The following is a 26,769-nucleotide window of genomic DNA, read 5'->3' on the forward strand; positions in this document are numbered from 1 at the left end:
ATATAAATGGGATTTACCACTCACTAATTTCATTGTGGCCCACGTAAAGACTCAGGGACCTTCTTGTGGTCGGCGACAAAGTTTCAGAGCAGGAATGCGGGGCAGGATTTGCCTGCAAAAAGGAATAAAGTGGGTTTGATTTTATTTCTTCATTATTTTTTCGTTATATTTCCTATTAAACTATGGTTCATACAGGACCAGCTAGCAACAGGGCAAGGGCACAGCAGCCCAGATGTTGAGGAAAAGATAGGGGGGGAACCGGGGGGAGGAGGGTGCAGGGGTTGCAGGGGCAAAATGCGGGAGGGACCGCCCAGATGTGGCCAGGAGATGGCGGAGAACAGAAGCTGACCAGCCCAGATGTGGTTGGGATGGGCGCGGGGGCTCCTTGTGGTAGGCGGGGTAATCCAGATGTGACCGGGGTAGGAACACACAAGCACCCAGATGTGAGGCAGCGAGTGGGGACAGGCCCAGACGCGGCTGGAATCGTCTGGCTGGAGTCGGGGCCGTCCAGATGTGGTCGGGATGCTGAACGTGCCCCTTTTTTTCAGCTGGGATCCTCCAGATGTGTCCGGCCCGGGATCGGAGCCCACCCAGCTGTGGAGCCGTGAGGGGCGGCCCGACTCCAGCCGCGCCTGTGGGCGGGGCTTAGAACCCCGCCTCCCGTGACGTCAACCGCGTTCTAATTCCCACCGTTGCCACGGGCAACGGCCCCTCCGCTCCTCCCCCCCAACGCCTCCCCCAATTCCGCACATCTATTGGGCAGTGCTACTGTCTATCAATGCCATGTGGCACTCTCATTGGTTATGTGGCAGTTAAGCCCCCGCCCCTCCGCCCTCCTTATGCCCCGCGCTCGGCGGAGCCGCCGCGATCGCTGCGGGGCTGGCGGGGCCTGAGGGGGCACCGGGGGTGAGCGGGGGCACGGCCGGAGGGTCCCGGGGCACTCCGGGGTGGGGTCTAGGCGGAGAAGGGCTGTGGAGTTGTGGTTTGGCTCTGGAAGGAGGTTTTGGGGGGGTCCAGTCGGCTGGAGCATCTTTGGGAGGGGGATTTTGGGGGTGTTTAGGCTGTTAGGGGAGGGGGGGTTTAACCCCTCGCCCCATCTGGGGTCGCTGTACAAGGTGGGTTTGAAGGTGGTGTGTTTAGGGTAGTTCTGAAAAGGGGTTTTGGGAGGGCTTAAACTTCCCTCCCCCCCCCCCCCCCCCCCCCCATTTAGGATAGTTCTAAAAGGGAGTTTGGGGGGTTCGCCCCTATTTGAGGCAGCTCTGTAAAAGGATTTTAAGAGAGTTTGGCTCCCTCCCTACTCCGAGTCTCTCTGTTTAAACCCCCCCCCCCATCCCGTTTAGAGTAACTCTTATAGGGGGAGTTTGTAGGGGTTTAAACACCCCCCTATTTAGGGGAGTTTGGGGGGTTTAAACTCCCTCTTTCCCTTATCCAGAGCAGCTCTTCCAAGCAGGTTTTGGGGGGGTTTAAACATCCCCCATTTAGGGTCTGGTGGGATTTAACCATCCCCCTGCCTGGGGTAGCTTTACAAAGGGGGTTTGCGTCCCCTCTTTTCCCTAAATTATTTCTGCTCGGAGGGAAGCTGTGGGCTCACATCTGGCCAGATGTTGAGTGCAGGGGGCTTTGCAACAGAACAGAGCCAGGGTTAGGAGGGGTTTAAGCCCCTAGATAGGACAGGCTGGGATCTGGACCCCGGTGGGACTAAAGGAGGGGTCACCGAGCCCCCAGACCCCGCTGTGAGCTCAAGCAGGAGCCCCCCAGCTCCAGGCCCCCATTCCCAGCCTGTGGATGTTGCATCCCTGGAGATGATGCCCCCCGAGGAGGAGAGCCCGGATGGGGACAGGGACGGTGGCCTTGTCCTCCTGCACGGCCCGAAGAGCGGCAGCACACGGAAGGTGAGGATGGCCCCATATCCCTGTCCCATCCATGGGGATGGCTGTGCCCATGGATGGGGGCACAGGGATATCCAACCCTGCCAGGGGTGGAAATGGTGTTGCTGCCCCATGAACAGCCCTAAACAACGCCCTCCCAGCTCCTCATCCCTAAAATTCTGCTCCTGAATCCCCTCTTTTCTGCTGGCTCCATCCCCAAGCTTCCCAGCGCCTGCTTTTCACCTCATTCCCTGAGGTTTTGGGGTTTTTCTTCCTTCTTGCCCATAGGAAGCTGATCCAGCCAGGCACTCCCAGGGAAGTTCAGGATGTGCTGATTGCTCCTCTGGTGTTGTTGTTTAATTACCAACATTTGGGATGGAATCAGTGGGAATTGCCCTCAGGCTGCCACCAGCCCCTCATTTCTTGAGGTCAGAGAGGATTTAGGGAGCAAGAAAACATGGAAAACATTAATTTTTGGGTCTATATAAGCGTTTTTTCCCATTAGTTTTGCCCAATGACATCCAGCAGGATAAACCAGCAGCGAGTGCACTCCATAATCTGGGCCCTTCTTGCAAAAAGTCCCAAAACTTAAAACACCCCTAAAAAAAATCCCAAATAATCAAGAAAGCAAAACTCAGCCAAGCTCTGGAAGGGTTTGTTTTGGTTTTTTTTTTCATTTTTTTTCCCCTGGATCAATCTGATCTGGAGTCACTTGAGCCTGGGCTGCAGCTCAAGAGGTTGCAACCTTAAACCAGGTCGGGGTTTAACTCAGGGCCTTGTCTAAAGAGCAGGTGCTGCTCGTGAGGGAAGATTAACAGGAGGGATTTGGGACTTTTTTCCCAATTTGTTCTTTTTTGGGTCCAGAGCACGAAGGAAAACATGGAAAATATTGCCAAGCTTCGGAGGGAGAACTGGGCAGGGCCTCAGCAGCCTCTGTCATAATATGATTATTTTTTAATTAAAGCAGCAGAACACCTGATGAGCTCTATTACTTTATTTTTGTTATTGTTATTTGAAAGAAATTATCAATACAATCTTTTCCTGCTGTTTTTATCACCCTGACAACATCAGGAGCGTGGATCCATATTTTCTGCCTTGCAGGGGATCCTGAATGCTGCTGAAAAAATGATTTTTAATCCTTTTATTTTTTTTTTTTTGCCAAGTTTTCTGTCCTAGGAGTGAAGACTTAATCCACCTGTTTCCTGCTGGCACCTTGCCCTGACTCTCTGCTTCCCCCACCTCCTCAGAGCACTTTCACTCTCCTAAAATTCAATTTTTAACTGCACTTTGTGCTGTTTAAAAACCCCCAATCCCCCAGATTTTTATTCCCACCCCTGGCTTTATTTTTTCCTTCCTCTTGCTGACTGCATGAACCACCAGTGAGGCCACTTGGGAAATTTAAAACCTTAATCCTCCCCTCATTTGTTCAAAGGCTCTGTGATGTAACCATATTCTCAATAAAAGGTTTTAGAGGTTTTAGCTGCTCCTGTCTCCCACAGAAACCCAGCTCGGAGCCAGGGTGCTCCATGAGATTAATTCCATGACAGGGAATTTCCTATCTAAATGGATTTTCAGGGAGTAAAAACCCACTTGTTGTCACTTCCTGCTTGCCTTATAGCTGCTCATATTAATTTCATAAATGCTTCTGGCTGGAAAAAAAAAAAGGAAGGAAATTCTGGATAACCCTGGGGGGGAAAAAAAAGGAGGATTTCCAAGCCTGTTTTTGTGTGTGGAGTGCTTCCCTGGCTTTTGTTTTCCTCTCTGTCCCACGGGATAATGTGGCTAAAGCAGGGTCACTTGGCCACTTCGCCTGTGCTGGCCTGACTTAAAAACTTGTGGATTCCAAAGAGGAATAAAAATTCCAGCTGACAGCTGCGGCTCTGTGAAAATCCTTTAAAGACCAGCGCGGTTCTGGCATTAAAACAGGTGCTCAGAGTTATCCTATTCCAGCCTGGAATCATCTGTGCACTTGGGAGCTTCCTGTTTGGAGGAAAAACTCTGTGTAAGGAAGCGCTGGTGCTGCTGAGAGGGCATGGAAATAAATACCTGATTTTTTTTTTTTTTTTTTGGAGTGGGATGTAGGTGTTTAGTGGGAGAAATTTATGGGGTTGAGGTTGAAGCCACAGACCATGGGCCCATTGGATGGGGTTGGGATCATGGATCGTGGTCCAGCTTTGGGCTCCAACAACAGGAGGACCTGGAGCTGCTGGAGCAGATCCAGAGGAAGCCATAGAGATGCTCCAAAGGCTGGAGCCAGGCTGGGAGAGCTGGGATTGTCCAGCCTGGAGAAGGATCTAGGGAGACCTCAGAGCCCCTTCCAGTGCCTGAAGGGGCTCCAGGAGAGCTGGAGAGGGACTTGGAATATGGGATGGAGGGACAGGACACAGGGAATGGCTTTAAACTGGAATGGGGTGAGATTAGATGGGATATTGGGAAGGAATTCTTCCCTGTGAGGGTGGTGAGGCTATGGAATAGAATTTCCAGAGAAGCTGTGGCTGCCCCATCCCTGGAATGTCCAAGGCCAGGTTGGAAGGGGCTTGGAGAAGCCTGGGATAGTGGAAGGTGTCCCTGCCCATGGCAGGGGGTGGAATTCCATTATTTTTAAGGTCTCTTCCAACCCAAACCTTTCCATCGTCCCCTCAATGTCCCTTTTCCTGGCACGAAAGGGTCTCAGTGTGTTTGCCCACACCCACAGCAGCGATCCAGACTGGCTGGAGTCCTGCTCTCCTTCATTCCCTGTCCTTGGGAGCAGGAAGGTGTCTCCTGGAGGTGGGGCTGGCTGTGGAGCTGAGCTCAGCACCAGTTGATGACTCCTCTTCCCACATTATGGATGTCTCGAGTCTCCGCTCAAATTAAACTTCCTCAGTTTCTCTCTGGGCATTCCCCGGCTTCCCTAACTGGGAGGAATCCTGGTGGTGACTCCTTTGTGGCCAAAACTGGTCTTGGACATGGCCCAGCTTGGTCCGGTCTTGGGCAGCTGAGCTGTGGAGCAGCCTGTGGGATCCAGCCAGGTTCTCCCAGTATCTCCAGGAGCTTTTCCTGCAATTCCTGCTGGGGCTCTAACTCCCAGTAACCAATCCCTTCCTCATTTCTTTGGAGAGATCCATGCCTGGATTTTACCAGCACGTTCCTGATCTGTGCTAGTTCTTCAGGAGCTGGATCTGCATCTCCATTTCTCTCTTCCTTGAAACTTTAACAGCACTTCCAAGGATCCCCTTTTCCCATCCCACATTTCACTTGTTATCCTTCAGTTTCGTTTCTTCTCTGTTGCTTCCAGCTACAAAGGAGCAGAGACAATCCCTTTGTCATGGAATTACTGGCTTCCACATCTTCCTGCAGGTGATTCAGTGTGTCCCAGGTGCCTTGTCTTTGTCACTGAGGTCACAAATCACTCTCAGGGTGTGGCTGTCACCCAAGGCTTCATCTCCTGGGGGTGCAAAGTTCAAAGTCCACCCTGAGTAAACATTCCCTAAGGACTCCTAATTGCCCTCCTGGATGGGCCCTCTGGAACTGGGAGAGGTGGCTGGAAGTGACAAAAGCCCTTGAGCAATTCCAAATGTTCCCTGTGAAGATAAGGCTGGGGAATCTTTGCCCTCCCTCAAAGGAGAGCTTGATTCTGCTCTGGAAAGGGTCTTAGGGAATCTTTTTTTCCCCCTCATGTGGAGGGCCTGGATGAGGATTTTTGGTTCCATTGTCACTTCCGTGTGAGGCATTTCCCCTGATTTTTCTGGGCCTAAAGAGCCTTATTCCAATAAACTCATTAGATATGGGTTGGAATGGACTCTGTTGGGATCACAGAGTCCAGTGTTTGTCCCTGATCTTGCTTTGTCACAGGTGATAAACAGCAGGGCTGGCCACACCTCACTCATTTTCATGGATGTCTGATCCATCATTCCCTGTGTACAAACAAAAGCCGCTGTTCCATGGCTCCTCCACAATTTATGGAAGAGTTCTGTGCTCATTCTTCCTTAAAAACCTTTAAACCGGGAAGGAAAAGTCTGATTATCTCCAGAGCCCCTTCTTAAACCCCCCAAATTCCCTTTTCCAGGTGTCCCCAGGTGCACCCCAAAGCCTGGATGAAAGAGCCTCTCTTTCTTCTGACCTTACAGGGGTGACCTTGAGAGCTTGAGCAAAGAATTCAGTGAGGAAAATCCCTTTTGGAACCCAACAGTGGGATTTTGGTGGGATTTTTTTTTTCCCCCTTTATGTAAGTCATGTTTAAATCCCTGGAAACTCATTCTGTGGTTTTTAGTTTTTGGCTGGAACTCTGACAGGAAAAGCTTTGGGATCCTTTGAACTGTTAGAAGGTGGAATGCTCTTCACTTGACTCCTTATTTTCCTCGTTTATATCTGGATTTAAAGATGGCCTTTTGTGCTTTCCTGGAGCCATATTTCCTCCTTACTCTAAGATTTGTGGAATTACAACATTCCTGTGATGCTCCAGGAGCTCCTGCAGATGGGGCTTGGTTGTTCCTCATGGAATGATGTTTCTATTCATCCATGCAAGCCAGGGATGATTTTTTGGGATCGAGGCAGAGCCTCTTGAGGGAAGGTGTGCAGCAATCTCATATTCCTGCACTTTTCCAGCCTCATAAATGTAGAGGAAAGCAGAATGTGTGGAGATCACGAGAAATCCTTGAATTCCTGACTTAACCTCGCAAGGCTTTGGGTTTATATCAGGGGCTCCTGGTTTTCCAGCACCTTTTTGCTGCTGGCTTAGGAGCCTGGATAGGGATTGAGAACTCATCCCATTAAATCTGATGGAGAAGCCAAGAAAAAAAACCTCTCAGCTCTGCAAACAGCTTTAGTGCTTCCCAGCAGGACAAGTCACATCAATTTGCTAAATCCTTTCATGGCTCTTGCAGCGAAGAGGTTTTAACCCTCTTGGAATATCTTGTGGAGCCATCCCAGCGTCTTCTGCATCCCACTCCTTTCTTTCCTTCATTACTTTCCTGCTTTCCCTCCAGACAAAAATCTTTATTTTGGGTTTGGATAATCCTTCTACTTGTGTCTTTTCCATCATCCCACCTGCACTTCCTAGGCCTCTTCACCTGTGTCTCCAGGTGGTTTTTGCTCCTTTTCCTCACAAAAATTCCCTTAAAATCCTCTGGCTGCTTCTAAATAAATCTTTGCCAGAGATGGAAAGGACTCCAGGGTGCTGGAGTTTGCAGGAAGAGATGGAGTTGGAGAAGAGAAACTTCCCACTTCTTGAGTTTGCATGGATTTCTGTGGCTCTGGAGGCACAGAGAAGGGAACCTGGAACTGTCTCATTTGCATATATTTGCATACATTTGTCTCTGGATCTGTCAGGCTCTCAGAGATCTCATCTTGAAATTTGAAATTAAACCTTGAAATTTTAATGAGCACCTTCTCTTTACATCTTGGCTTGATTTCCTGATCCTTTTCCCTTTTTCCTCTGATTCCTAGATTGTTTTTCTCCCTAGGGAGCCAACAGGATGGGTGGATTTCCCCCAGGACAAATCCAAAAGTGACAAATCTGGATCAAACTTTCCCCTATTTGCTCCTGAGTATTCCAGACCCAATATTTATGCAGCTTTTGGGGTGTTTTCCTCAAATCCCACTGCATTTCCAGAATAATTTGGATCTTATGCTTCCAGCTTGTTCCTTTAATCAAATTCATGGATCCCTGTAAAGTATTAATCCCACAGATTTATGGACCAGCTGGAGTCGCTCTGATTCCTCAGTCTCCAAGGGACCAATTAGGAGCTCCAATCTTTCCCTTAAATGAAAATCCCACTGTTAATCCCAGGCCCTTTTCCAAAGGAAGCAGCACTCAGTGGACTTTGAATATGAGGAATTAATTTTAAGGAAGCTGAAGTCCATGGAAATGCAAAATCTTCCACTTCCTCCTTGCCGGGTCCCATCGGAGAGGTGATCAGGCATTCCATGGAATTGTGGAATGGTTTATGTTGGAAGGGGCATTAAAGATCATCTCATTCCATGGGCAAGGACACCTCTCACTATCCCAGGTTGCTCCAAGCCCCATCCAGCCTGGCCTGGAACACTTCCAGGGGCATCCACAACTTCTCTGGGAAACCTGTGCCAGGGCAGGGGCTGGAATGAGATGATCCTTAAAGTCTCTTTCGACCCAAACCATTCCATGATTTTGGGATCTTGATCTTCCCATGATATACAGGCTCAGACTTTTCCATGCTCTTAAACTTCCCAGCTTTGTGCTTTCCAACCAGGGATTTTTTTATCCAGGGATCTTCCAGAGGCTCATTCCATGCCTCTGAATCTTCAATGGGAAACATCCCCACTTGGGCAGAGCTCTTATGGCCCTGGATTCGGGGATGCCCCATTCCCTGAGGCATCCCATAATAACGCTGTGAGCCAGAGGGAAATTAGGTGGCTGCTATTTCCTGAAGTCAGGAATTCAGTGTTTTCCCTGTCTGCAGAAATTCCGAGCCGGAGCCGCGGAAAGGATGGAATCAATTTAGTGCCGTGAGCCCCTCATTCCTGCATCCCCGTGAACTCCTGACTCCCTGTGCTCCACATCCTGGAGATGGCCTCAGGATCACCTTTCTTCCTGAGCTTTGGGGTCGTATTGAGCTCATCTCCAGCCCCCCTGGGATCTTGGCTCGTGTCCAGAGCCTGGGATGGGGATGTGGAATTCCTGTTCAGGACTGAGTTTGGGAAGAGCTCAGGGAAAGAAATCCCTGCTGGCAACACGTGGGATTGGGGAATAAAATGGTTATTCCAGGGGCAGGGGAAGGTCTGGGGAGTGAGAAACTCAATGTGACCTGGTCATGTGTGCTCGCATCCCAGAAATTCCCCCTCTCCCAGGCTCATCCCACAGGGTGGGCAGCAGGAAAAGGGGAATTCTGCCCCTCTGCCCTGCTCAGGTAATACTCCACTTGGAATTCTGCATCCAGCTCTAGGTTCCAACTGCAGGAGGATGTGGAGCTGCTGGAGCAATTCCAGAGGAGGTCCTGGAGATGCTCCAAGGGCTGGAGCCAGGCTGGGAGAGCTGGGAATGTCCAGCCTGGAGAAGGGAAGGATCCAGGGAGACCTCAGAGCCCCTTCCATTGCCTGAAGGGGCTCCAGGAGAGCTGGAGAGGGACTTTGGATAAGGGATGGAGTGACAGGACACAGGGAATGGCTTTAAACTGGAATAGGGTGAGATTATATGGGATGTTGGGAAGGAATTCTTCCTTGTGAGAGTGGTGAGGTTATGGAATGGAATTCCCAAAGAAAATTTGGCTGCCCCATCCCTGGAAGTATCCAAGGCCAGGTTGGAGCAACCTGGGACAGAAGAAGTTGTCCCTGCCCATGGCAAGGGGTGGAATTCCATGATCTTTAAACTCCCTCCCAGCCCAAAGCATTCCATGACTCCGGGCTCTGAAAGTGCACAATTTACGGAATTGATGGGATTTTTTTGACTCCCAAAACGTGGATTTGGGATGAGAACCTGCCCTTGTCTCTCAGCAGGGCTGTGACCCCTTTGCCCAGACCCAGCGCAGCAAACTCCAGCACCGCCGGGCCCGGATCAACCAACAGATCAACAAGGAAATGAGGATGAGAGCGGGAGCAGAAAACCTCTTCCGGTGAGTCCTGATCCCCTGGGCACCCCCCTGGCTCTGGAATTTGGTTGGAGGGAGGAATAGAGTCTTGATATCCAAGATTCAGCTGCTGGAAGATTGTTAAAAATCAGGATGGGAGCAGATGGGATAATGGGAATGAACTTGTGGCTGAGGTTGGGCTTGGAATGCAGAGGTCTGGTCTGAAAACCCAGTGAGTGGATCCAAGGGATATGGAGCTGTTGGAGTGAGTCCAGATGTTCCAAGATTTGGAGCCCATCTGCTCTTGAGCCAGGATGAGAGCTGGGAATGTCCAGCCTGGAAAAGAAAAGGCTCCAGGGAGACCTTGGAGCCCCTTCCAGTGCCTAAAGGGGTTCCAGGAGAGCTGGAGAGGGACTTGGGACAAGGGATGGAGAGACAGGACACAGGGAATGGCTTCCCACTTCCAGAGGGCAGGGATGGATGGGATTTGGGAAGGAATTCTTCCCTGTGAGGGTGGTGAGGCCCTGGAATGGTATTCCCAGAGAAGCTGTGGCTGCCCCATCCCTGGAAGTGTCCAAGGCCAGGCAGGAAGGGGATTGGAGCAACCTGGGATAGGGAAAAGTCCCTGCCCAAGGTAGGGGGGTGGAACTGGAGGTTTCTGAAGATCCGCCCCAAACCATTCCATGAAATCCAGCTTTAGGATCATAAATAGCTCAGAAAATCCCATCAGGATAGAGTCCAACCATTCCCACAGCACTTCCAAGGCCACCACTTGTCCCCAAGTGCCACATCCACAGGGATTTTATCCCAAGGACAACTTTTTTTAGCATCGTTTGTGTTTATTTCACTTTCCCTTAATATTTGGAGCACATTTCAGGCTGGGAGGGTCATTAATATTAAAAATCCCATAAATCTGCCTTAAAATACAAATTTTTTGGGAATATTCTACTAACTTGTTGATTGTTTTTATCCCAAATAAAATAAAATAAAATAAGCTTTTCACTTTGGAACTGGAATGATTTAACATCAATGGAGTGTTCCTGTTGCACCTGGAAGAAGGGGATAATGGTTGATCCATTAAAAAAAAAGGTGTTTTCCTGGGGGATGAGATCCCACTGCTCCATCCACGCTGCTGTGCCTCATTTAATTAAAGAAAAAAAGCCACAGAATCCCAACTTCTGCCTCTCCTGTGCTATATTAAAAAAAAAAAAACCAAACAAACAACAGAGGGAAATGTGCTGGCTCAGCAGAAATCAGCCTGGTTTCGGTTGGAATTGGAGCTGTGGGAAGTGGGAGTGAGGAAAAACGGGATGCAAAACACATCTTAATTATCAGGGAAATGCACTGAGGGGGCTCTTTTTTTGCTGGCTCAGCACTCTGGGTGTCCTTTGGAGCAGCCACTTTCCCTCCCTCCTGCCCTCCCACAAATCCAGCTGAGTAATAAAGTTGATTTCTCGGCATTCCGGTGCTCCAAGCTTATGAAACTTCGGAAAAAGGAATAATCAAGCTTGAAATTAAAGGATGAGGAGGAGGAAGGGGGGGGGGATTATGTTGCAAGTCTAAAGGTTATTGCTTCAAAATTAAAGATTTGTGGTGCGTGAATAAAATTCCTTTGTATCTTTAGCCTGGTGCTGGTGGAAAAAACTGTGGATTGTCCAGCCTGGAGCAGTTTAGAGCTGAATTTGCTGGGATTTTGCCTTTAAATTTAAAAACAAACTAGCCAGATGCTTGGTAAAGGTAATCCTGTTCAGCCTTTCCATGTTTTTTCCTGGAAAAGCTGGCAGGAATGGGGTGTTGGGAAAAAAAAATTTATGTGGTATTTGATCAGTGGATTTCTTTGCTGGGTAAATAAATGGGAAGAGCCAGAGGAAGCCTTTTCCTTCCTGTTCAAACACTGGGATGGAGTGGAGGAATGGGGGAGATAAAAATGTCCAGGTTTTTGGAACGAAAGAAAAATAAATCACAAAATAAATCCCAGAAATTCCCTGTGTCCTGGGCTTATCCCACAGCGTGGGCAGCAGGAAAAGGGGAATTCTGCCCCTCTGCCCTGCTCAGGTGAGATCCCACCTGGAATTCTGCATCCAGCTCTGGGGATCAGCTTCAGGAGGATGTGGAGCTGCTGAAGCAGATCCAGAGGAGGCCACAGAGATGCTCCAAGGGCTGGAGCCAGGCTGGGAGAGCTGGGAATGTCCAGCCTGGAGAAGAGAAGGATCCAGGGAGACCTCAGAGCCCCTTCCAGTGCCTGAAGGGGCTCCAGGAGAGCTGGAGAGGGACTTGGGACAAGGGATGGAGTGACAGGACACAGGGAATGGCTTTAAACTGGAATAGGGCCAGATTAGATGGGACATTTAGAAGGAAATCTTGGCTGTGAGGGTGGTGAGGGGCTGGAATGGAATTCCCAAAGAAGCTGTGGCTGCCTGATCCCTGGAAGTGTCCAAGGTCAGGTTGGACAAGGTGTCCCTGCCCGTGGCAAAGGGGTGGAATTGGATGATTTTGAAGGTCTCTTCCAACCCAACCCATTCCAGGATTTTCTGCTGTGTGTGGCACTTGCAAGCACCCCAGGAAAACTTTTTTCCTGGTAACAGATTCCTGGCAAAATTATGGGCAGATCCTCCTGGAAACTGTGCTAAGACACCTGGAAAATAATCAGGGGCCTGCTGAGAGACAAAACAAAAAATTGTTGGCAGCTGGGAACAAGGAGGGAAAACTCTCCTTAATCGACTGACAGTGTCCTGGAGATGTTGGGATGTGTGGGGGATAAATAGGAATTAAGTCTTGGTTTATAGGGATTAAATACTGGTTTATATGGAAACATAAGGTGACAGTGCCTGGGGAATTGCAGGAATGCTGAAGGATTTTTCATTGGAAGAGCCATGGGGATCTTTGGATGTGCTGTGGTTTGGTTTGTTTAGAATCAAAAAATCCTGGCAAAGGAGAGGCAGGAGGGGACTCTGAACCACCAGATTTTCAAAGGAAAGCCCTGGAGCTCCTTTTGCTGCCCTGAACCAGGGCAGGGCAAGACCCAGAATGATTTAATCCATAAAAAATCCATGTCAGAGGCGATACTCTGGAAAAGCTGGAGGGAAGCAGTTTCCTGGTGGAGCAGAGCTTGTCCATGTGTTGTTTTCCCTGGATCCCAGCGTGGTTCAGCAGCCAGAGCCCCTTTCAGCTCTGGGTTATCTCTCCCTGCTTTCCTCTGGAGGAGATAAGCAGGGAATAATCAGCCTGGGAGCTTGTCCTGCTGGGAACAGCTGGAATCAATCCCTGGTGTTTACAGTTCCTGCCGGGAGCAGGGAAGGGAAGGCAGGAGCTCACAAGTCCTTTCTTTTCCACAAGGATTCTTTGCACCCAAAAATGAGTTTTTCCTCCTCAAATCTCACAGTTTATTTGGAATGGGGGAGCACCTGGCCTGATCACAGCCCAAGCTGGAACTGCACTGGGGGTGAAGTGGGAATGGGCAAGGGGAGCTCTGGAGCAGGAATTCCTGGATGCTGCACTGCAATGAGTTTTGCCTGGGCTCAGCCTCTGCCTGGATGTTCAGACTTCTCTAATCCTGAAATGCTGGGAGAGCTGGGAATGTCCAGTCTGGAGAAGACTCCACGGACACCTCAAAGCTCCTTCCAGTGCCTAAAGGGGCTCCAGGAGAGCTGGAGAGGGACTTGGGAAAAGGGCTGGAGGGACAGGACACAGGGAATGGCTTCCCACTGTCAGAGGGCAAGTATGGATGGGATATTGGGAAGAAATCCTTTCCTGTGAGGGTGGTGAAGCCCTGGAACAGAATTCCCAGAGAAGCTGTGGCTGCCCCTGGATCCCTGGAATTGTCCAAGGCCAGGTTGGATGAGGCTTGGAGCAGCCTGGGATAGTGGAAGGTGTCCCATGGCAGGAGTTGGAATGGGATGACCCTCAGAGGTCCCATCCCACCCAAACCTTTCCAGCATCACCTGGAGACCCAGAGGCACAATTCTGTGGAAAGGCTGGGCTCGATGCACATGGGTTGCACCACTGGGTAACTGAGTCTGGAGTGGAAAACATAAATTCATGGATAAAAAGAGGGAAATTTGATCCGTTGGTTTCTTGCAGGGCCACCAGCAACCACAAGGTGAAGGAAACAGTGGCTCTGGAGCTGAGCTACGTCAACTCCAACCTTCAGCTCCTGAAGGAAGAGCTGGAAGAGCTCAACAGCAGCATGGACGTGTATCAGAATGAGAGGTGGGTCTGGGAAGAGCAGCCTGTTCCTTTGGGATTTCAATTTTCCCTCTTGTTATGGAATTTTTCTGGGAGCACAGCTGCTCTGGCCTTGTCCGCCCTGCTCTGTCCCATGGCCAAGGGTTGGGACGACCTTCAGAGGTTCCCTTCCAACCCAAAACCTGTCCATGGTCATGGACAACAAGGTGGTGGCTGGAGGATGGGGGAGGATTTGGGTATGGGCCAGAATTCCTGGAAAACTTTCATCCTGGGAATGTCAGTGGTTCCCTTCTAGAGCTGCAAGGAGAAAAAAAATCAGCTTTTCCTAGGGGAATACTGGCATGTTTTGGGATAGATGTAGCATCCTTTGGACACTGATGTCCCAAAGCAGGAGGAATAGGGAAGAAAGAACCATCTTCCCTTGTACTGACCTGACAATCCCACCAGAGCTCTTCCCAACAGGACATTTTGGTGATGGGAATCACCATGCCTGGAAGTGCCCAAGGAATGACTGGATGTGACACTCAGTGCTCTGGGCTGGGGGGGATCAGTCACAGGTTGGACTCAATGGTCTTGGAGGTCTTTTCCAGCCCAAACAATTCTGGGATGCTGGGATTTTTTCCTCTTTTTTCCTTCCTGAGGTGGGTGGTGTTGGATGGCAGCGTGAGGTGTTGTGTGGGTGACATGGCTGAGGGATGGGATGGGATGGGATGGGATGGGATGGGATGGGATCCAGAGGGACCTGGATAAGCTCCAGAAGAACCTCATTAGGTTCAACAAAACCAAGTGCAACATCCTGCACCTGGGATGGGGCAATTCCAAGCACAAATCCAGGCTGGGCAGGTGGGGAAGGGATGGAGAGCAGCCCTGAGGAAAGGATTTGGGAGTGTTGGCGGATGAAAAGCTGGAAATGCCTCATCCACATGTGCTCACATCCCAGAAATCCCCCCTGTCCCAGGCTCATCCCACGGTGTGGGCAGCAGGAAAATGGGAATTCTGCCCCACTCACATGAGATCTCACCTGGAATTCTGCATCCAGCTCTGGGGTCCAACAGCAGAAGGACCTGGAGTTGCTGGAGTAGATCCAGAGGAGGTCCTGGAGATGCTCCAAGGGATAGAGCCAGGCTGGGAGAGCTGGGAATGTCCAACCTGGAGAAGAGAAGGATCCAGGGAGACCTCAGGGCCCCTTCCAGTGCCTAAAGGGGCTCCGGGAGAAGGACGTGGGACAAGGGATGGAGGGACAGGACACAGGGAATGGCTTCCCACTGCCAGAGAGCAGGGATAGATGGGATATTGGGAAGGAATTCTTCCCTGTGAAGGTGGTAAGGCCCTGGAATGGAATTCTTGGAGAAGTTGTGGCTTCCTGATCCCTGGAAGTGTCCAAGGCCAAGTTGGATGGGGTTTGGAGCAACCTGATCCTGTGGAAGGTGCCCCTCTCCATGGCAGGAGTTGGAATGGATGATCTTGAAAGCCCCTTCCAACCCAACCCATTCCACAATTCCACGTTTCAGTGTCCATCCACGTGCTTTTCCAGGCACATTCCCCATCAAGGCTGCTCAGTTTTCCCAATTTGCCACTTGTTTGCCCTGGTTTGAAAAGAAATCAGGAGCAGCAACAACAACCCCATACTGTGCCCAGGCCAAACAAAAACCCTCTTTGTTTATTCCAGACATTGGATTCCAGTGGAATTCTCGTTAGGAAATGAGCAGTAATGGCTTTCTGCACTAATTATAGCTCCTGGAGCTGTTTGTTCCAAGGAAAACGTGGGTGCTAATTCCCTGCCTTGCTCTCCTGGTTTTCATAACTTCCTTTGCCTGTTTTCCTCTCCAGTTAATGATTGATTAATGAGTTACCAGCAATTTGGAGGAATAATGAGAGGGGGCTGTTGTGTTGGTGAGGGCTTGATCATGCCTTGCCCACTCAACATCCAGGGTTCCTCTGAAAAACGGGAGCTGGAAAAATAAGATGATTTGGGGTTTTTTTAGCACTTCTTCTCCTATGCTGCCATTCCCAAATCTTTTTGGGAAGAGCATTTTTCCATGTGGAGTCTCCTAATAGGAGCAGCACCAGCCCAGGGCAAGGAGCTTCTTCCTTTTAATCTCCACTCCACAGGATCCATCCAAGATTTTTAATCCAACCACCAAAGAGGTTCTTGTCTTCTTCCAGTGAATCCATCAGCGTTCCCATGATCCCTCTGGGACTCAAGGAGACCAAGGAGCTGGATTTGCTGGTACCACTCAAGGTGAGCTTTGAGTTTTCATGGATCGACACTGAAGCAGCTGAAATTAATTTTCCCATTTAGAAAAGCTACCAACAAATAAATTCATGGAAAGGAGCTGGACTTAAAATATGGAAAAGGGGGAGATGAAGGTCTGGAGATGCTGGAAAGCAGGAAAGGGACGAGATTATTACTTAGTGGAGGTTTTCTTGTGGGCAGAAGTGGAAAATTCTTACATGAAATTGCCAGAAATCTCGCTTTAAATAATAAAAATTAGGATTTACTTCTGTTTCCCAATCCAGGATTTCATCAGTGAACACTATGGAGAGGAGGGTGTCCTGTATGAAAAGGAAATCAAGGAATTCATGGAGCTGCGACAGGTTGGTGTCCCTTGGCTTCCAAAATTTGGCTTGTCCGGGATCACTCCTTGGAGATGTCACATTTCCTTTGGGGGTTCCCCTCATCCTTTCTCCAAATTCCATATTTGTCCTTGTATTTCAGGGTGCAGCATCCCCATGCTGGAGCACCTTGGACTTGGTTTATAGGTTCCAAAATATTACAGATTATTCAGGAACTGTTCATTTTTCCGTATCCTCATTGCCCTGCTGACCTACAAATGAGCAGCAATAAAATTTATAGTACAATCATTATTTATAGATATTAATTCACCCCTGGCAAGGCTGAACAACTTCTCTCTCTCCAGGTAGGCCTTGGAGAAGAGGGAATTTAAAGCAGTCTGGGAAAGGAGGAGAAGAAATCCTGTTTATTTCCTAGGGTTTATAAAATCAGAATTTCCATGAGTTTTTCCAGCACAACTCCCAGGCTGCTGCTTCCACATTTGAATGTCCCAGCACCCAGACTTTCCCCATGATTGAAACTCAGAATCATGGAATAGTTTGGGTTGGAAAGGCTCTTAAAGATCATCCAATTCCAACCCTTTCCATGGGCAGGGACACCTTCCACTGTCCCAGGCTGCTCCAAGCCCCACCCAACCCAGCCTTGGACACTTCCAGGGATCAGGGAGCCACAGCTTCTCTGGGAATTCCATTCCAGGAATGGAATGGAATCACCACCTTCACAGGGAAGAATTCCTTCCCAATATCCCATCTATCCCTGCCCTGTGGCAGTGGGAAGCCATTCCCTGTGTCCTGTCCCTCTTGTCCCTCTTTTCCCATCCCTGTCTCCTCTCCCATTCCCGCAGGCCATGCGCACCCCGAGCCGCAATGAGGCCGGATTGGAGCTCCTGATGGAATATTACAACCAGCTCTACTTCCTTGACAGCCGGTTCTTCCCTCCCACCAAAACCCTGGGCGTCTTCTTCCACTGGTGGGTGCAGCTTTCCCTGTCACACTTGGGTGGGGAGGGAGTCAGGATCCAAATTTCCATATGGAATCTCTGCCGCAGCTGGTGGACACCTGGGTTTGGATTTGCCGTTGCCTTGGGTGGGTTAATTTGGGGAGGGAGAGGGAAACACAAATCCCATGGGGGATGTACCATGATGGGAATGGTGTCTCCAAGCCCGCCTGAGTGCTGAAAACTCTTCAGGCTCCTCCTGCATCCATGGGAATCATGGAGTGGTTTAGGTTGGAAAGGGCCTTCAAGATCATCCAGTTCCAACCCCCTTTCCACGAGGGAGAACACTTTGTGTGGACCATGACAGGAACACTTTGGGGACCGTGACCAGGGGATGGGCAGCTGTTTTCTCTTCCCTTCTCCAGGTACGACTCCCTGACGGGGGTCCCATCCCACCAGAGGGCCCTGGCCTTCGAGAAGGGAAGTGTCCTCTTCAACCTCGGAGCGCTGCACACCCAGATCGGAGCGCGGCAGGACCGCGCCTCCCTGCCCGGCCTCAACCAGGCCATCGATGCCTTCCAGAAGGCAGCTGGTAAGTGCCTTCCCCTCTTCCTCCTCTTCCCAAAGGTGGGAATGGTCCATGGAAGCTCAGGAAGGGGTGGGAGCAGTCGTAGGAAGAGGTGTTCCCAAGGGATCACAAATAGAGCGTGAGGTGGCTCCACGTTGGTTGTGTGGGTTGGGAAGAGGAGTTGGGATGATCCAACAGCCAAAAAGGATATCCCCCAAAAGAATGACATCCAAAAGGATGTCCCAGCTGTGGAGAGGAGAGATGCTGATCCATCTCCCTATAGAAAAAACAGAGCCTGGAACTGGGTTCACCCAGGGCTTTGGAGAAGGAATTGGGCACAAGGATGGTTTAGCTGGCAAGGGTTGGACCTCAGATCTTCTCACCCACCACTGACATCTCACCACTGGTGAGATGTTTGATATCCTTGCAGGGTAACCTGTTTTTGGAGGGAAACCTGCCTGATCCCAAAGTTTGATTCTCTTCCTCACAAGCCTGGTAACTTCCAGGAGCTTCTCTCTGTCCTCCAGGTGCCTTTAACTACTTGAAGGAGAACTTCTCCAATGCTCCCAGCCTGGACATGAGTTCAGCCTCCCTGACCATGCTGGTGAGGCTGATGGTGGCCCAGGTCCAGGAGTGTGTCTTTGAGAAGATGACCTTGCTGCGTGCCCAGAACGACTTCCTGTCCCGCCTGCAGCTGGCTCAGGAGGCAGCAAGGGTGAGGATTCTGGGAGGGAGAGGATTTGGTGGGATTTTGTGGTCCCTGCTGTCACCGTCTCCTGAGGGACATCCTGCATTCCATTTCTTCTCCCTTCCCTCTTCCCAGGTGGAAGATGTTTATTCCCTGGTGCACCAGACCATGAGCCAGCCCCACGTCAAGGACTACGTTCCCTTCTCCTGGACCACCATGGTCCAAGTCAAGTCGGAGCATTTCAAAGCCCTCTCCCATTATTTTGCTGCCATCGCCCTCTGCGACTGCCCCGGTGAGTGTCCAGCCTGGAGGGAGCTTCCTGCTCATCCAAGTGCTAATTCCACTTTATTCCTGGGTTTTGGAGAGGGATTCCCAAAAAAGAAAAAAAAGAGGTTATGGATACAACACCCAAAGTTTTTTGAATACTCTGAGCTGTGGATCTTCTTTGTGGACTCAGCAATTCATCCCCAAGGCGGATTTTTCCATACTTCTGGTTTCCACAGGGAAAAATCCTTAAGAAGGGGAGGAAAAAGCTGCTGGAGGGATGTCACCTGCTGTCCCCCTTGGGGCTGGGTGGGGAAATAAGGGTCACCTGCCTGTTTTGGGTCACCTTGTGTTGGGCCAGCTGAGGGCTTCAAAAATCCAAAAATAAATCCAAAAATACCTTGGATTTGACTTCCGGCCTCATGGATGGGTGTCCTGGGACTCTCAGGGTGGTGGCAGCAAGGTACACATGGTTCCATGGAGTCACTTGGAGCGTGACTTCAAGACGTGACCCTTGATCTCCATCTCTGCCACCTCCAACACCCTGGGAACAATTTTGGGATGTAGCAGAGGATCCGGGGGTGGGCAGCAGATGCTCCTGGTGACCTTTGGTGTCACCTGGTGGGTGGCTGGTGAAGATTTTTGAGGGCTGGCTGCCAAAACCAGTGCTGTGACCAGTGGCTGCCAGACTGTCCTCACACCCTCCCCCGCTCCAGAGCCTGCCCAAAATCTTCCTTGTGCCATGTGGGCGTTGCAGAAGCTGGGTTGAGCAAGGAGATGGGAGAGAGGGGGATAGTGTGGAGCTGGAAGGGCTTAAAGATCCAAACAGGAGAGGATGGTGATGGAGATGGGATTCCGTGGGGTACCAAGGGGCAGGGCAAACCTTCCCCTTAAAATTTTTGGTGACCTTAGGCACTGTGGGAAGCAGAAATCTGCAGGAGATGCCTAATTTAGGAATTTTTTTGCCTGCTGTTGGGAGCTCGTGTTCCTGTTCACACTTCTCCCTTGTCAGAATAACAAATGTTTTGCTTCCATAACCAGCTGGGAATAAATTCCTTACGCTGCAGTTTAATCCCTCAGGGATGCTGACATGGCAGGAGCTGGCACAGGGAGACCCAGCCCTGGAGCTGCCAATTCCCAGCCCTCTGGATCCCAGTGCCCACCAGGCTTTGAGATCCTCTGTTTGGAGCAACAAAACTCCCTGGAATATTCTGGGTTGTTTCTTATCCCAATCTGTGTCCAGGGAAAGAGGCTGCTGTGCAGCCCTAAGTGAGCCAAAGAGGATTAGGAACGACTTGGGCTAGAAAAAAGGGTTAAAAAAGCCTAGTGTGGGGTTTGGAGAGCCTGGGAGAGCTGCATCCATCTCTGTTTTTCCATGGAATGACCTCCTTGGTTGCAGTGTGGGATAGAGAAAAGGCTCCAGGGAGATCTTAAAGCCCCTTCAGGTGCTTCAAGGAGCTCCTGGAGAACTGGAGAGGGATTTTGGACAAGGGATGGAGTGCCAGGACACAGGGAATGGCTTCCCACTGCCAGAGGGCAGGGATAGATGGGATATTGGGAAGGAATTATTTCCTGGGAGCATTCCTGGACTGGAATTCCCAGAGAAGCTGTGGCTGCCCCATCCCTGGAATTATCCTGGGCCAGAATGGCTGGGGCTTGCAGCCCATTAGAAGTGTCCCTCCGTGTGGAAAGGGATTGGAATTGGATGATCTTTAAGGTCCTTTCCAACCCAAACCATTCCATGATTCCCTGATTTTGTTGTCTCATTTGTCTCCCTGTCAGTGATCCCCCAGGGCTCTCTATTCCCAATCCTGCTTCCACACTGGAGCAGGAAGGAAGGCAGGAAAGAGGAAAAAAATCTGTGTTCAGGACAAATCCTGCCCTTAAGTTCAGATCCTGGTGCATCCCTGCTGGGATCATCTATGGCCCCATTCCTCATTCCTTGCAGGCTGCGGTAGGATGACAGGAAGGTGCTGCCAGGGCCACCTGAATGTGGATGTGACCTCCTTGTCCCCACTGCCACGGGGGGCTGGGTGGCTCTGACCTCTCCCTAATCCCATCCCCATCCATTTCCTTCCCCACAGCTCCCTCGGATGCCGAGCTGCTGGAACAGGAGAAGGCTTTCCTGCAATTCCATGTCACCATGCCAGAGGGGCCATCCCTTCGTGTTCTGCTGCAGGATCCCGAGGAGAGGAGGAAGCTGGGTGAGCACAGATTTCTGGATCCCATCACAATTCCCACAAATGATGAGGTTTTAGGGGGGATCTCTCTATGCAGAGAGGAATTTCTCAGGAGATTTCTTCTCCTGGGAAGCAGGAAAGCATCACAGTCCCCTTGAGGGTGTGAGGACCAACTCGTGGTGCTTGTCCCAACCTGTCCAGCTCTGACAGGAAAAATTCCAGGTGTTCCAAGCCAGGTAACATCACCCAACACTACACAGAAATCCACAGGGACACAAAGATCCTGGAAGCTCCTTGGTTTGGGCTGACTTGGCTGGAAAACAAGACACAGCAGATGCTCAGGGGGTGGCTTTTTCAGCTGCAGCGAATTCTTGGGAGACAAGAACTTCTTCCCATGCAGGATTTCAGCTCCAGGGAAAGAACAGACGCTGCTTATTCAGCTGAAGTCGTGTTTTGGCAGCCCCTCCTCAACAGGGCCGCACCAAGAGCAAACTCAGCACTCAGAATTTGGGGTGTTGCCTCCCCCAGGAGCTCTTGTCCCTCCTTGCACACGTGTGGAAGGAGGCAGATCCCACCAGGAATGAGTTTGGCCTCAGCAAAATCCTTCAGGATGCTCAGCCAGGTTTCACTGGAAACCTCCAAATAAACTCCAAAATCCAAGTGTTTTATGGTGACAGCACCCCAACACACTCAGATGTGGTTTGCATCAGCTTTTCCAGCTCTGCCTGATTTTCCTGGGGAAAACAGGCTCTGTTCAACATTCCTGGTAAAAAATAGATGTGCAGGCACCAAGCTCAGCTTGGATTTGGTTTACAGGAAGGGAAAAACTCAGAGAGGTTGTGGATCTCCATCCCTGGAGGTGTCCAAGATCAGGTCACACAGAGCTTGGAGCAACCTGAGATGTTGGAAGGTGTCCCTCCCTGTGGAAGGGGGGGTTGGAATGAGATGAGCTTTAAGGTCTTTTCCAACCCAAACCATTCCATGATTTTATTATTATTATTATTATTATTATTATTACCCATAATTTCACAATTTATAGATTTGATAAAAATTCTCAGTGGGGGGAATCTCCTCTCTTGTTTTCCATCCAACCCCAAAACATTCCCTCGGTATTTAAGTTCCTCTGGCTGTGGATTCCGGGAGCCTGGAGCAGACCTCATCTCCCTGGATTCTGTTGCCACCGTGTGTCCTGAACGTGAAATGCCACAGGCACACGTGTATCCATGAGACACACACGGAGAGAGCTTTTCTGGGAGTTCAGCCTTGGATACGGCTGCCTTGGTTGCAGTTTCCCACGGAGGAGATGCTTTGCGTTGATACCCGTGGGTCACTGGAATTTCAGCTCCTCTTTCCCGACCACTTCCATTTCCCGAGGGTGGGAACGCGCTGAAGGCAAGTGGAGAGGAGCAAGGAGCAGAGGATGGAGAGCAGAACCTGCAGGACAAGGATAAAGGCTTAGCCTAGAAAACAGGGATGTGTTGCACCTTCCCAAGGAGGACAGGCCTGGGTTGTTCTCCGTGTTCCCATTCCCGAGGGATCCGAGGCGATGGAGAGAAGTTAATTTGCTCAGGAGATTGAGGTTAAGCGTGAGGAGGGACGTCGGGGGTGGTTTTTCAGGAACATCTGCCAGCTCTGCTGTCAGGGGAGCGAACTAGGTCACCCTTCAAGGTCCCTTCCCAGCCCTCCATCGGGCTGGGACCGACCCCATTTAGGGCTGGGAACGTGACTGGGCTGTCCCTGAGTCACAGCAGGGTGGTGGCACCGCTCCTGAAATCCGTGGGCAGCCGAGCGGGAACGGCGCCGGAGCTGCCGCTCCGTCGGGCTCAGCTCCCTCTGCTCCCTCGCAGGCAAAGCTCACCTCAAAAAAGCCATCATGAAGCACGAGGAGGCCATGAGGATCCATGGATTGTGCAAGATCCTAAGGAAGATGGATATCCTGCAGGAGGTCCTGTCTTTCGCCCACAAACGCTCCCTGAGCAAATATTCCGAGATCGACCACGAGGAGGATTTCTTTGAGACGGGAGAAGCTCCGGACATCCATCGTGAGTGGGGGGTTTTTGGGATTGTGGGTGGGGAGGGGGTTTGTGGGTGGAAAGGACTCCATGGGGAATTGTGCTATGGAATGGGGGTTGGCCTGGATGATCTCTGAGTTCCAATCTGAACTATTCCAGGATTTTAGGTCCTGGCTCTTACGGGATCATGCTGTCCCTCTTTGGGATGGCAGCAGCTACCCCAACTGCCTGAGGTCACCCCCATCTGTGCTTTTCTTTCCCTCCTATCAGCCAAAACGCACCAGAAACCCGAAATCAAATCCCCCAACTTCTCCCAGGTGAAGGTGACCGACCTCTTCCACAGGCTGGTACGTACAGCTCCAGGAACGGGAATATCCCGAGGGAGCAGCCGTCTCCTCCTCCTTCTCCCCTGCATGCTCTGCTTGCCTGGATTCCTTCCTCCTGCAGCCTCTTCTCCCTCTCTCCAGCAGTTTTGCAAGGAGGAGCAGCAGGAGGAGGGCTGGGATCTGTGTCTGTGACACAAATGGGTCACAAAGCTCATCTGGTGACAGGGGAGCAGGCACGGGAATTTTGGGTGGGCTTTTCCCAAGAGACCCTATGGATAGAAGAGTTTCGGTGGCAGGAAGCACCAGGAAAATCCCACTGGAGCTTTATCCATGCCCTCTTTAGGTTTTTAGGGTCCTGGGGAGCAGGACTGGGATTCAGGACAGTGGTGGGATCTGTGGTGGGATCATCCCCTGAGTACCCCAGGGAGAGTTTGTGCATCTCAGCCCTAGGGCAGGCATGAATATCCTGCTCCTGTAAGAATGGAAAAGCAGAAAAAGAGGGGAAAATGGGAAAGAATTGGGGAAAAGTGACCCTGAACTAGTGACCTGTCCCTCTACCCTGCTCCTGGACCAACCCCTGGTGGCATCCCCCAGATCCAGACAGCTTCAGCCTCCATCATTTCTTCTTGGATGATGGGACTGTTTTCCCTGCGAAAGACAGGATTTCTTCCTCTGCCCCCTCCCCATCCCTGAAATGGGGTTTTTTACAAGGCTGCACAGTTCCAGGGAGCTGAAAAGATGCATTCCATGTTTCTGCCTCATCCCAGGGCCCCCTCTCCGTGTTCTCAGCCAAGAACAAGTGGTATCCAGCTCGGAGAGTCCACTTGATGAGAGGAGAGAATGGCTTTGGATTCACCTTGCGAGGAGACTCCCCCGTCCTCATTGCCGGGGTCATCCCAGGGGGCTGCGCTGCTGTGAGTATCCCAATTTCTTGCTATTCCCATGGGAATGCCAGAAGGGAGCTGCCTGGAGGGATTCCAGGTGTTTTTAGGTCTTAAAAGAGTTCAGGAGGAGACTCATCCCTGCTGGAGCTCAGGCTGGGGTTTGCAGGTGGGCGTCATGAAATGATTAATTTTTAGGAGATAGCTAAGGAGAAAACATGGAATTTTGCTCAGTTTTTAACTGCTGGAAGCCCATCCAGCTCCCTTGTCCCTTGTGTTGGGATGTGACAGTGGCTGGAACAAGATGGCAAATCCCAACACAAGGGACAAGGGAGCTGGATGGGCTTCCAGCAGTTAAAAACTGAGCAAAATTCCATGTTTTCTCCAGTGACAGCGGCTGGAGCAAGATGGCACATCCAAAAAACAGGGGCAGCTTTGTTTTCCGTCAGAAGATGCTGGAGAATCCTGGTGGGATGCCCTAAGGGTCTCTCTGCTCCCTCAGTACCAACCCATCCCTCCAAATCCCAGCATCTCTGGAACAACACTCTCCTTAGCAGCAGGATCGCATCCCTCTTTGGAAAACACAAATCTCCCCAGAGACTGGGATGTGGACAGGATATGGTCCATATCTGGAGCAGAGTTGTGTCTTCTCCTCAGCCTGGAGAAGGGAAGGCTCCAGCGAGAGCTTGGAACCCCTTCCAGTGCCTAAAAGGGTCCAGGAGAGCTGGAGAGGGTCTTGGGACAAGGGATAGATTACCAGGATGAGAAGAAATGGCTTCCCAAAGCCAGAGGGCAGGGTTAGATGGGTATTGGGAAGAAATTCCTGGATGTCGGGGTGGTGAGGCCCTGACAGAGATTGCCCAGAGAAGCTGCAGCTGCTTCATCCCTGGAAGTGTCCAAGGAGCAACCTGGGATAGTGGGAAGTGTCCCTGGTGGGACTGGATGATCTTGAAGGTCCCTTCCAAACCATTCCAAGATTCTCTTGGACGTTTTCCCTCATTCCCTGCAGGAAGCTGGGCTGAAGGAGGGGGACTACATCATCTCAGTGAATGGCAAGGACTGCAAGTGGTCCAAGCACGCCGAGGTTGTCCAGCTCCTGAAGAGCACCGGGAAGGAGGGGGTGGACATTGGAGTCATCACCCTGCAGGGCTCGGAATGCCCCAGAGCCGTAAGTCACACCCCGCAGGAAACCACGGGATTCCTTTGGAGCTCTCTGGGTGCTGCCCTGGCTTCACTCCCCTCTCCACCTTTCCCAACCAGGTGGACAGGAAGGCAGCAGTGATGTCCTCGGGATCCGGGATGCTGAAGAGCAACAAGGAGAACAGCAGGAAGAGCCTGATGAACAGCAAGAGCGCCAGCACGCTGCTGGTGTGGAGCAAGAAGAGCAAGAGGAGCAAGAAGAGCACCTACAGTGGTGTCCCCTTCACTGCCGTGGGGGACAACGAGGCCATGTACTGACCATGCTCCACGGTGGCCCCTGAGCTCCAGGACTGGCTGCCCGGGAAGTTTCCCAAGCCTGGCTGGGCTGTGAGGACTCCCAGACCCGGGAATGCGCCGCTGGTCGGATCCGCGCCGAGAGGTGAGCGAGGCACCTCCACCTCCCAACTCCTGTGTCCAACAAGCCCCTCAATCTGGGGGAAACTCGGGTTTTTTGTTAATTTTGGGATTTTTTTTTTTTTTTTTTTGCTCTCAAGGGGGTCGGGGGGAGCTGTGCTAAAGCAGGGCCCGGTTTGTGTCTTCTGCTTGGCCAAAGCCAGCCCCAGCCATTAAAGCAAAAGTGTCACCTTCTGTAGCATCTCCTGGGCTTTCTCTGTGAGGCACAAGATGGAGCTGCTCTCCAAGAGCTGCTGGAGGAGCTGAATCCTTCAGCTGAATCCTTTCAGGCTCCCATTTTTTTGGGAGAGGGGACAGCACGGGCATGGATAACTTGTGGTGATCCCATCACAGGGTCCAACCCAGGCAGCATCTCCCAGGTGGGGCTATCCCAACAAAGTAGGATGGTTTGATCATTTTTAGTGCTTTTGGGGTGGTTTTTTTTGGTGGAATGAACCCCCACCCTGACTCAGAAAATCCAGCCCAACTGCCCAGCCGGATTCTTTGGAAGAAAAGGGAAGGACTTAACGTGCAGTTGTTGTCTGGCTTTTTTAATCAGGAGACGTGGATTGCCCTAAATATTCTGTGAGGAGATTAATAGCTAAGAGCCTTGGGAGGGGGGGGTTTATTTTTCCTGGGAGGAGATTAAAATTCCAGGAAGATATCTCCTCCAGATATTAAACTACTAAATTTGTGCTACTGTTGGATCTTGCACATGTTGCTAATTCCCTAACCCTGCTGTCAGCGTTCCTGGGCTGGCCTGATGGATCCAGGCATCTTGGTAATTGTCCTGGAAACACTGGGAGACTCTGAATCCACAAAACAGATTGGCAAAATTTCCTCCATCCTATTTCTGCCTGGTGTGTTGTTTTTTCTGAAGGCTGAGGAGCTGTCTGGTCTTCAGTGCTTGGATGATCTTGGGAGGTAGAAAATTCCCTTGGGAGAGATGGGATTGTATTTTTGTACTTTTTAAGGAATTTTTAGGAGTGGTTTAAAGGAGCAGTGGGATCTTGTGGCCACAGTATCCCCTGGGATTGTGACTTCTTCTAGTGGCTCCTTGTCCATTTTTTCCAAGCTCTTAACCCTGATTCTATTTAAGGAAAACTTCCAGGAAAAAAAACACCAGGTTGGACGGGGTTGGAGCAACCTGGGGTGGTGGAAGTTGTCCCA

The 26,769-nt window shown here is 50.8% G+C and overlaps 1 protein-coding gene across 2 annotated transcripts; it reads left to right on the forward strand.

Moving 5' to 3' along the window:
• Positions 1-1,188: 1,188 nt before the first annotated feature.
• Positions 1,189-26,449, forward strand: RHPN1 (rhophilin Rho GTPase binding protein 1). 2 transcript variants are annotated; one of them, XM_077189647.1, is made up of 15 exons: positions 1,189-1,892; positions 9,318-9,436; positions 13,472-13,600; positions 15,743-15,818; positions 16,097-16,174; positions 16,996-17,120; positions 17,513-17,679; positions 18,183-18,370; positions 18,479-18,635; positions 20,692-20,811; positions 22,635-22,829; positions 23,070-23,146; positions 23,893-24,039; positions 25,016-25,174; positions 25,267-26,449. In XM_077189647.1, exons 1-15 carry the CDS (start codon positions 1,803-1,805, stop codon positions 25,462-25,464), a joined length of 2,025 nt encoding a protein of 674 aa, XP_077045762.1. In that variant the 5' UTR covers positions 1,189-1,802; the 3' UTR covers positions 25,465-26,449. The 2 variants fall into 2 exon arrangements, with proteins under 2 accessions (XP_077045762.1, XP_077045766.1); XM_077189651.1 differs by having other exon boundaries at positions 9,321-9,436.
• Positions 26,450-26,769: the final 320 nt, after the last annotated feature.

The sequence above is a fragment of the Agelaius phoeniceus genome, chromosome 1 (assembly GCF_051311805.1).
Source record: "Agelaius phoeniceus isolate bAgePho1 chromosome 1, bAgePho1.hap1, whole genome shotgun sequence".
Lineage (NCBI taxonomy): Eukaryota > Metazoa > Chordata > Aves > Passeriformes > Icteridae > Agelaius > Agelaius phoeniceus.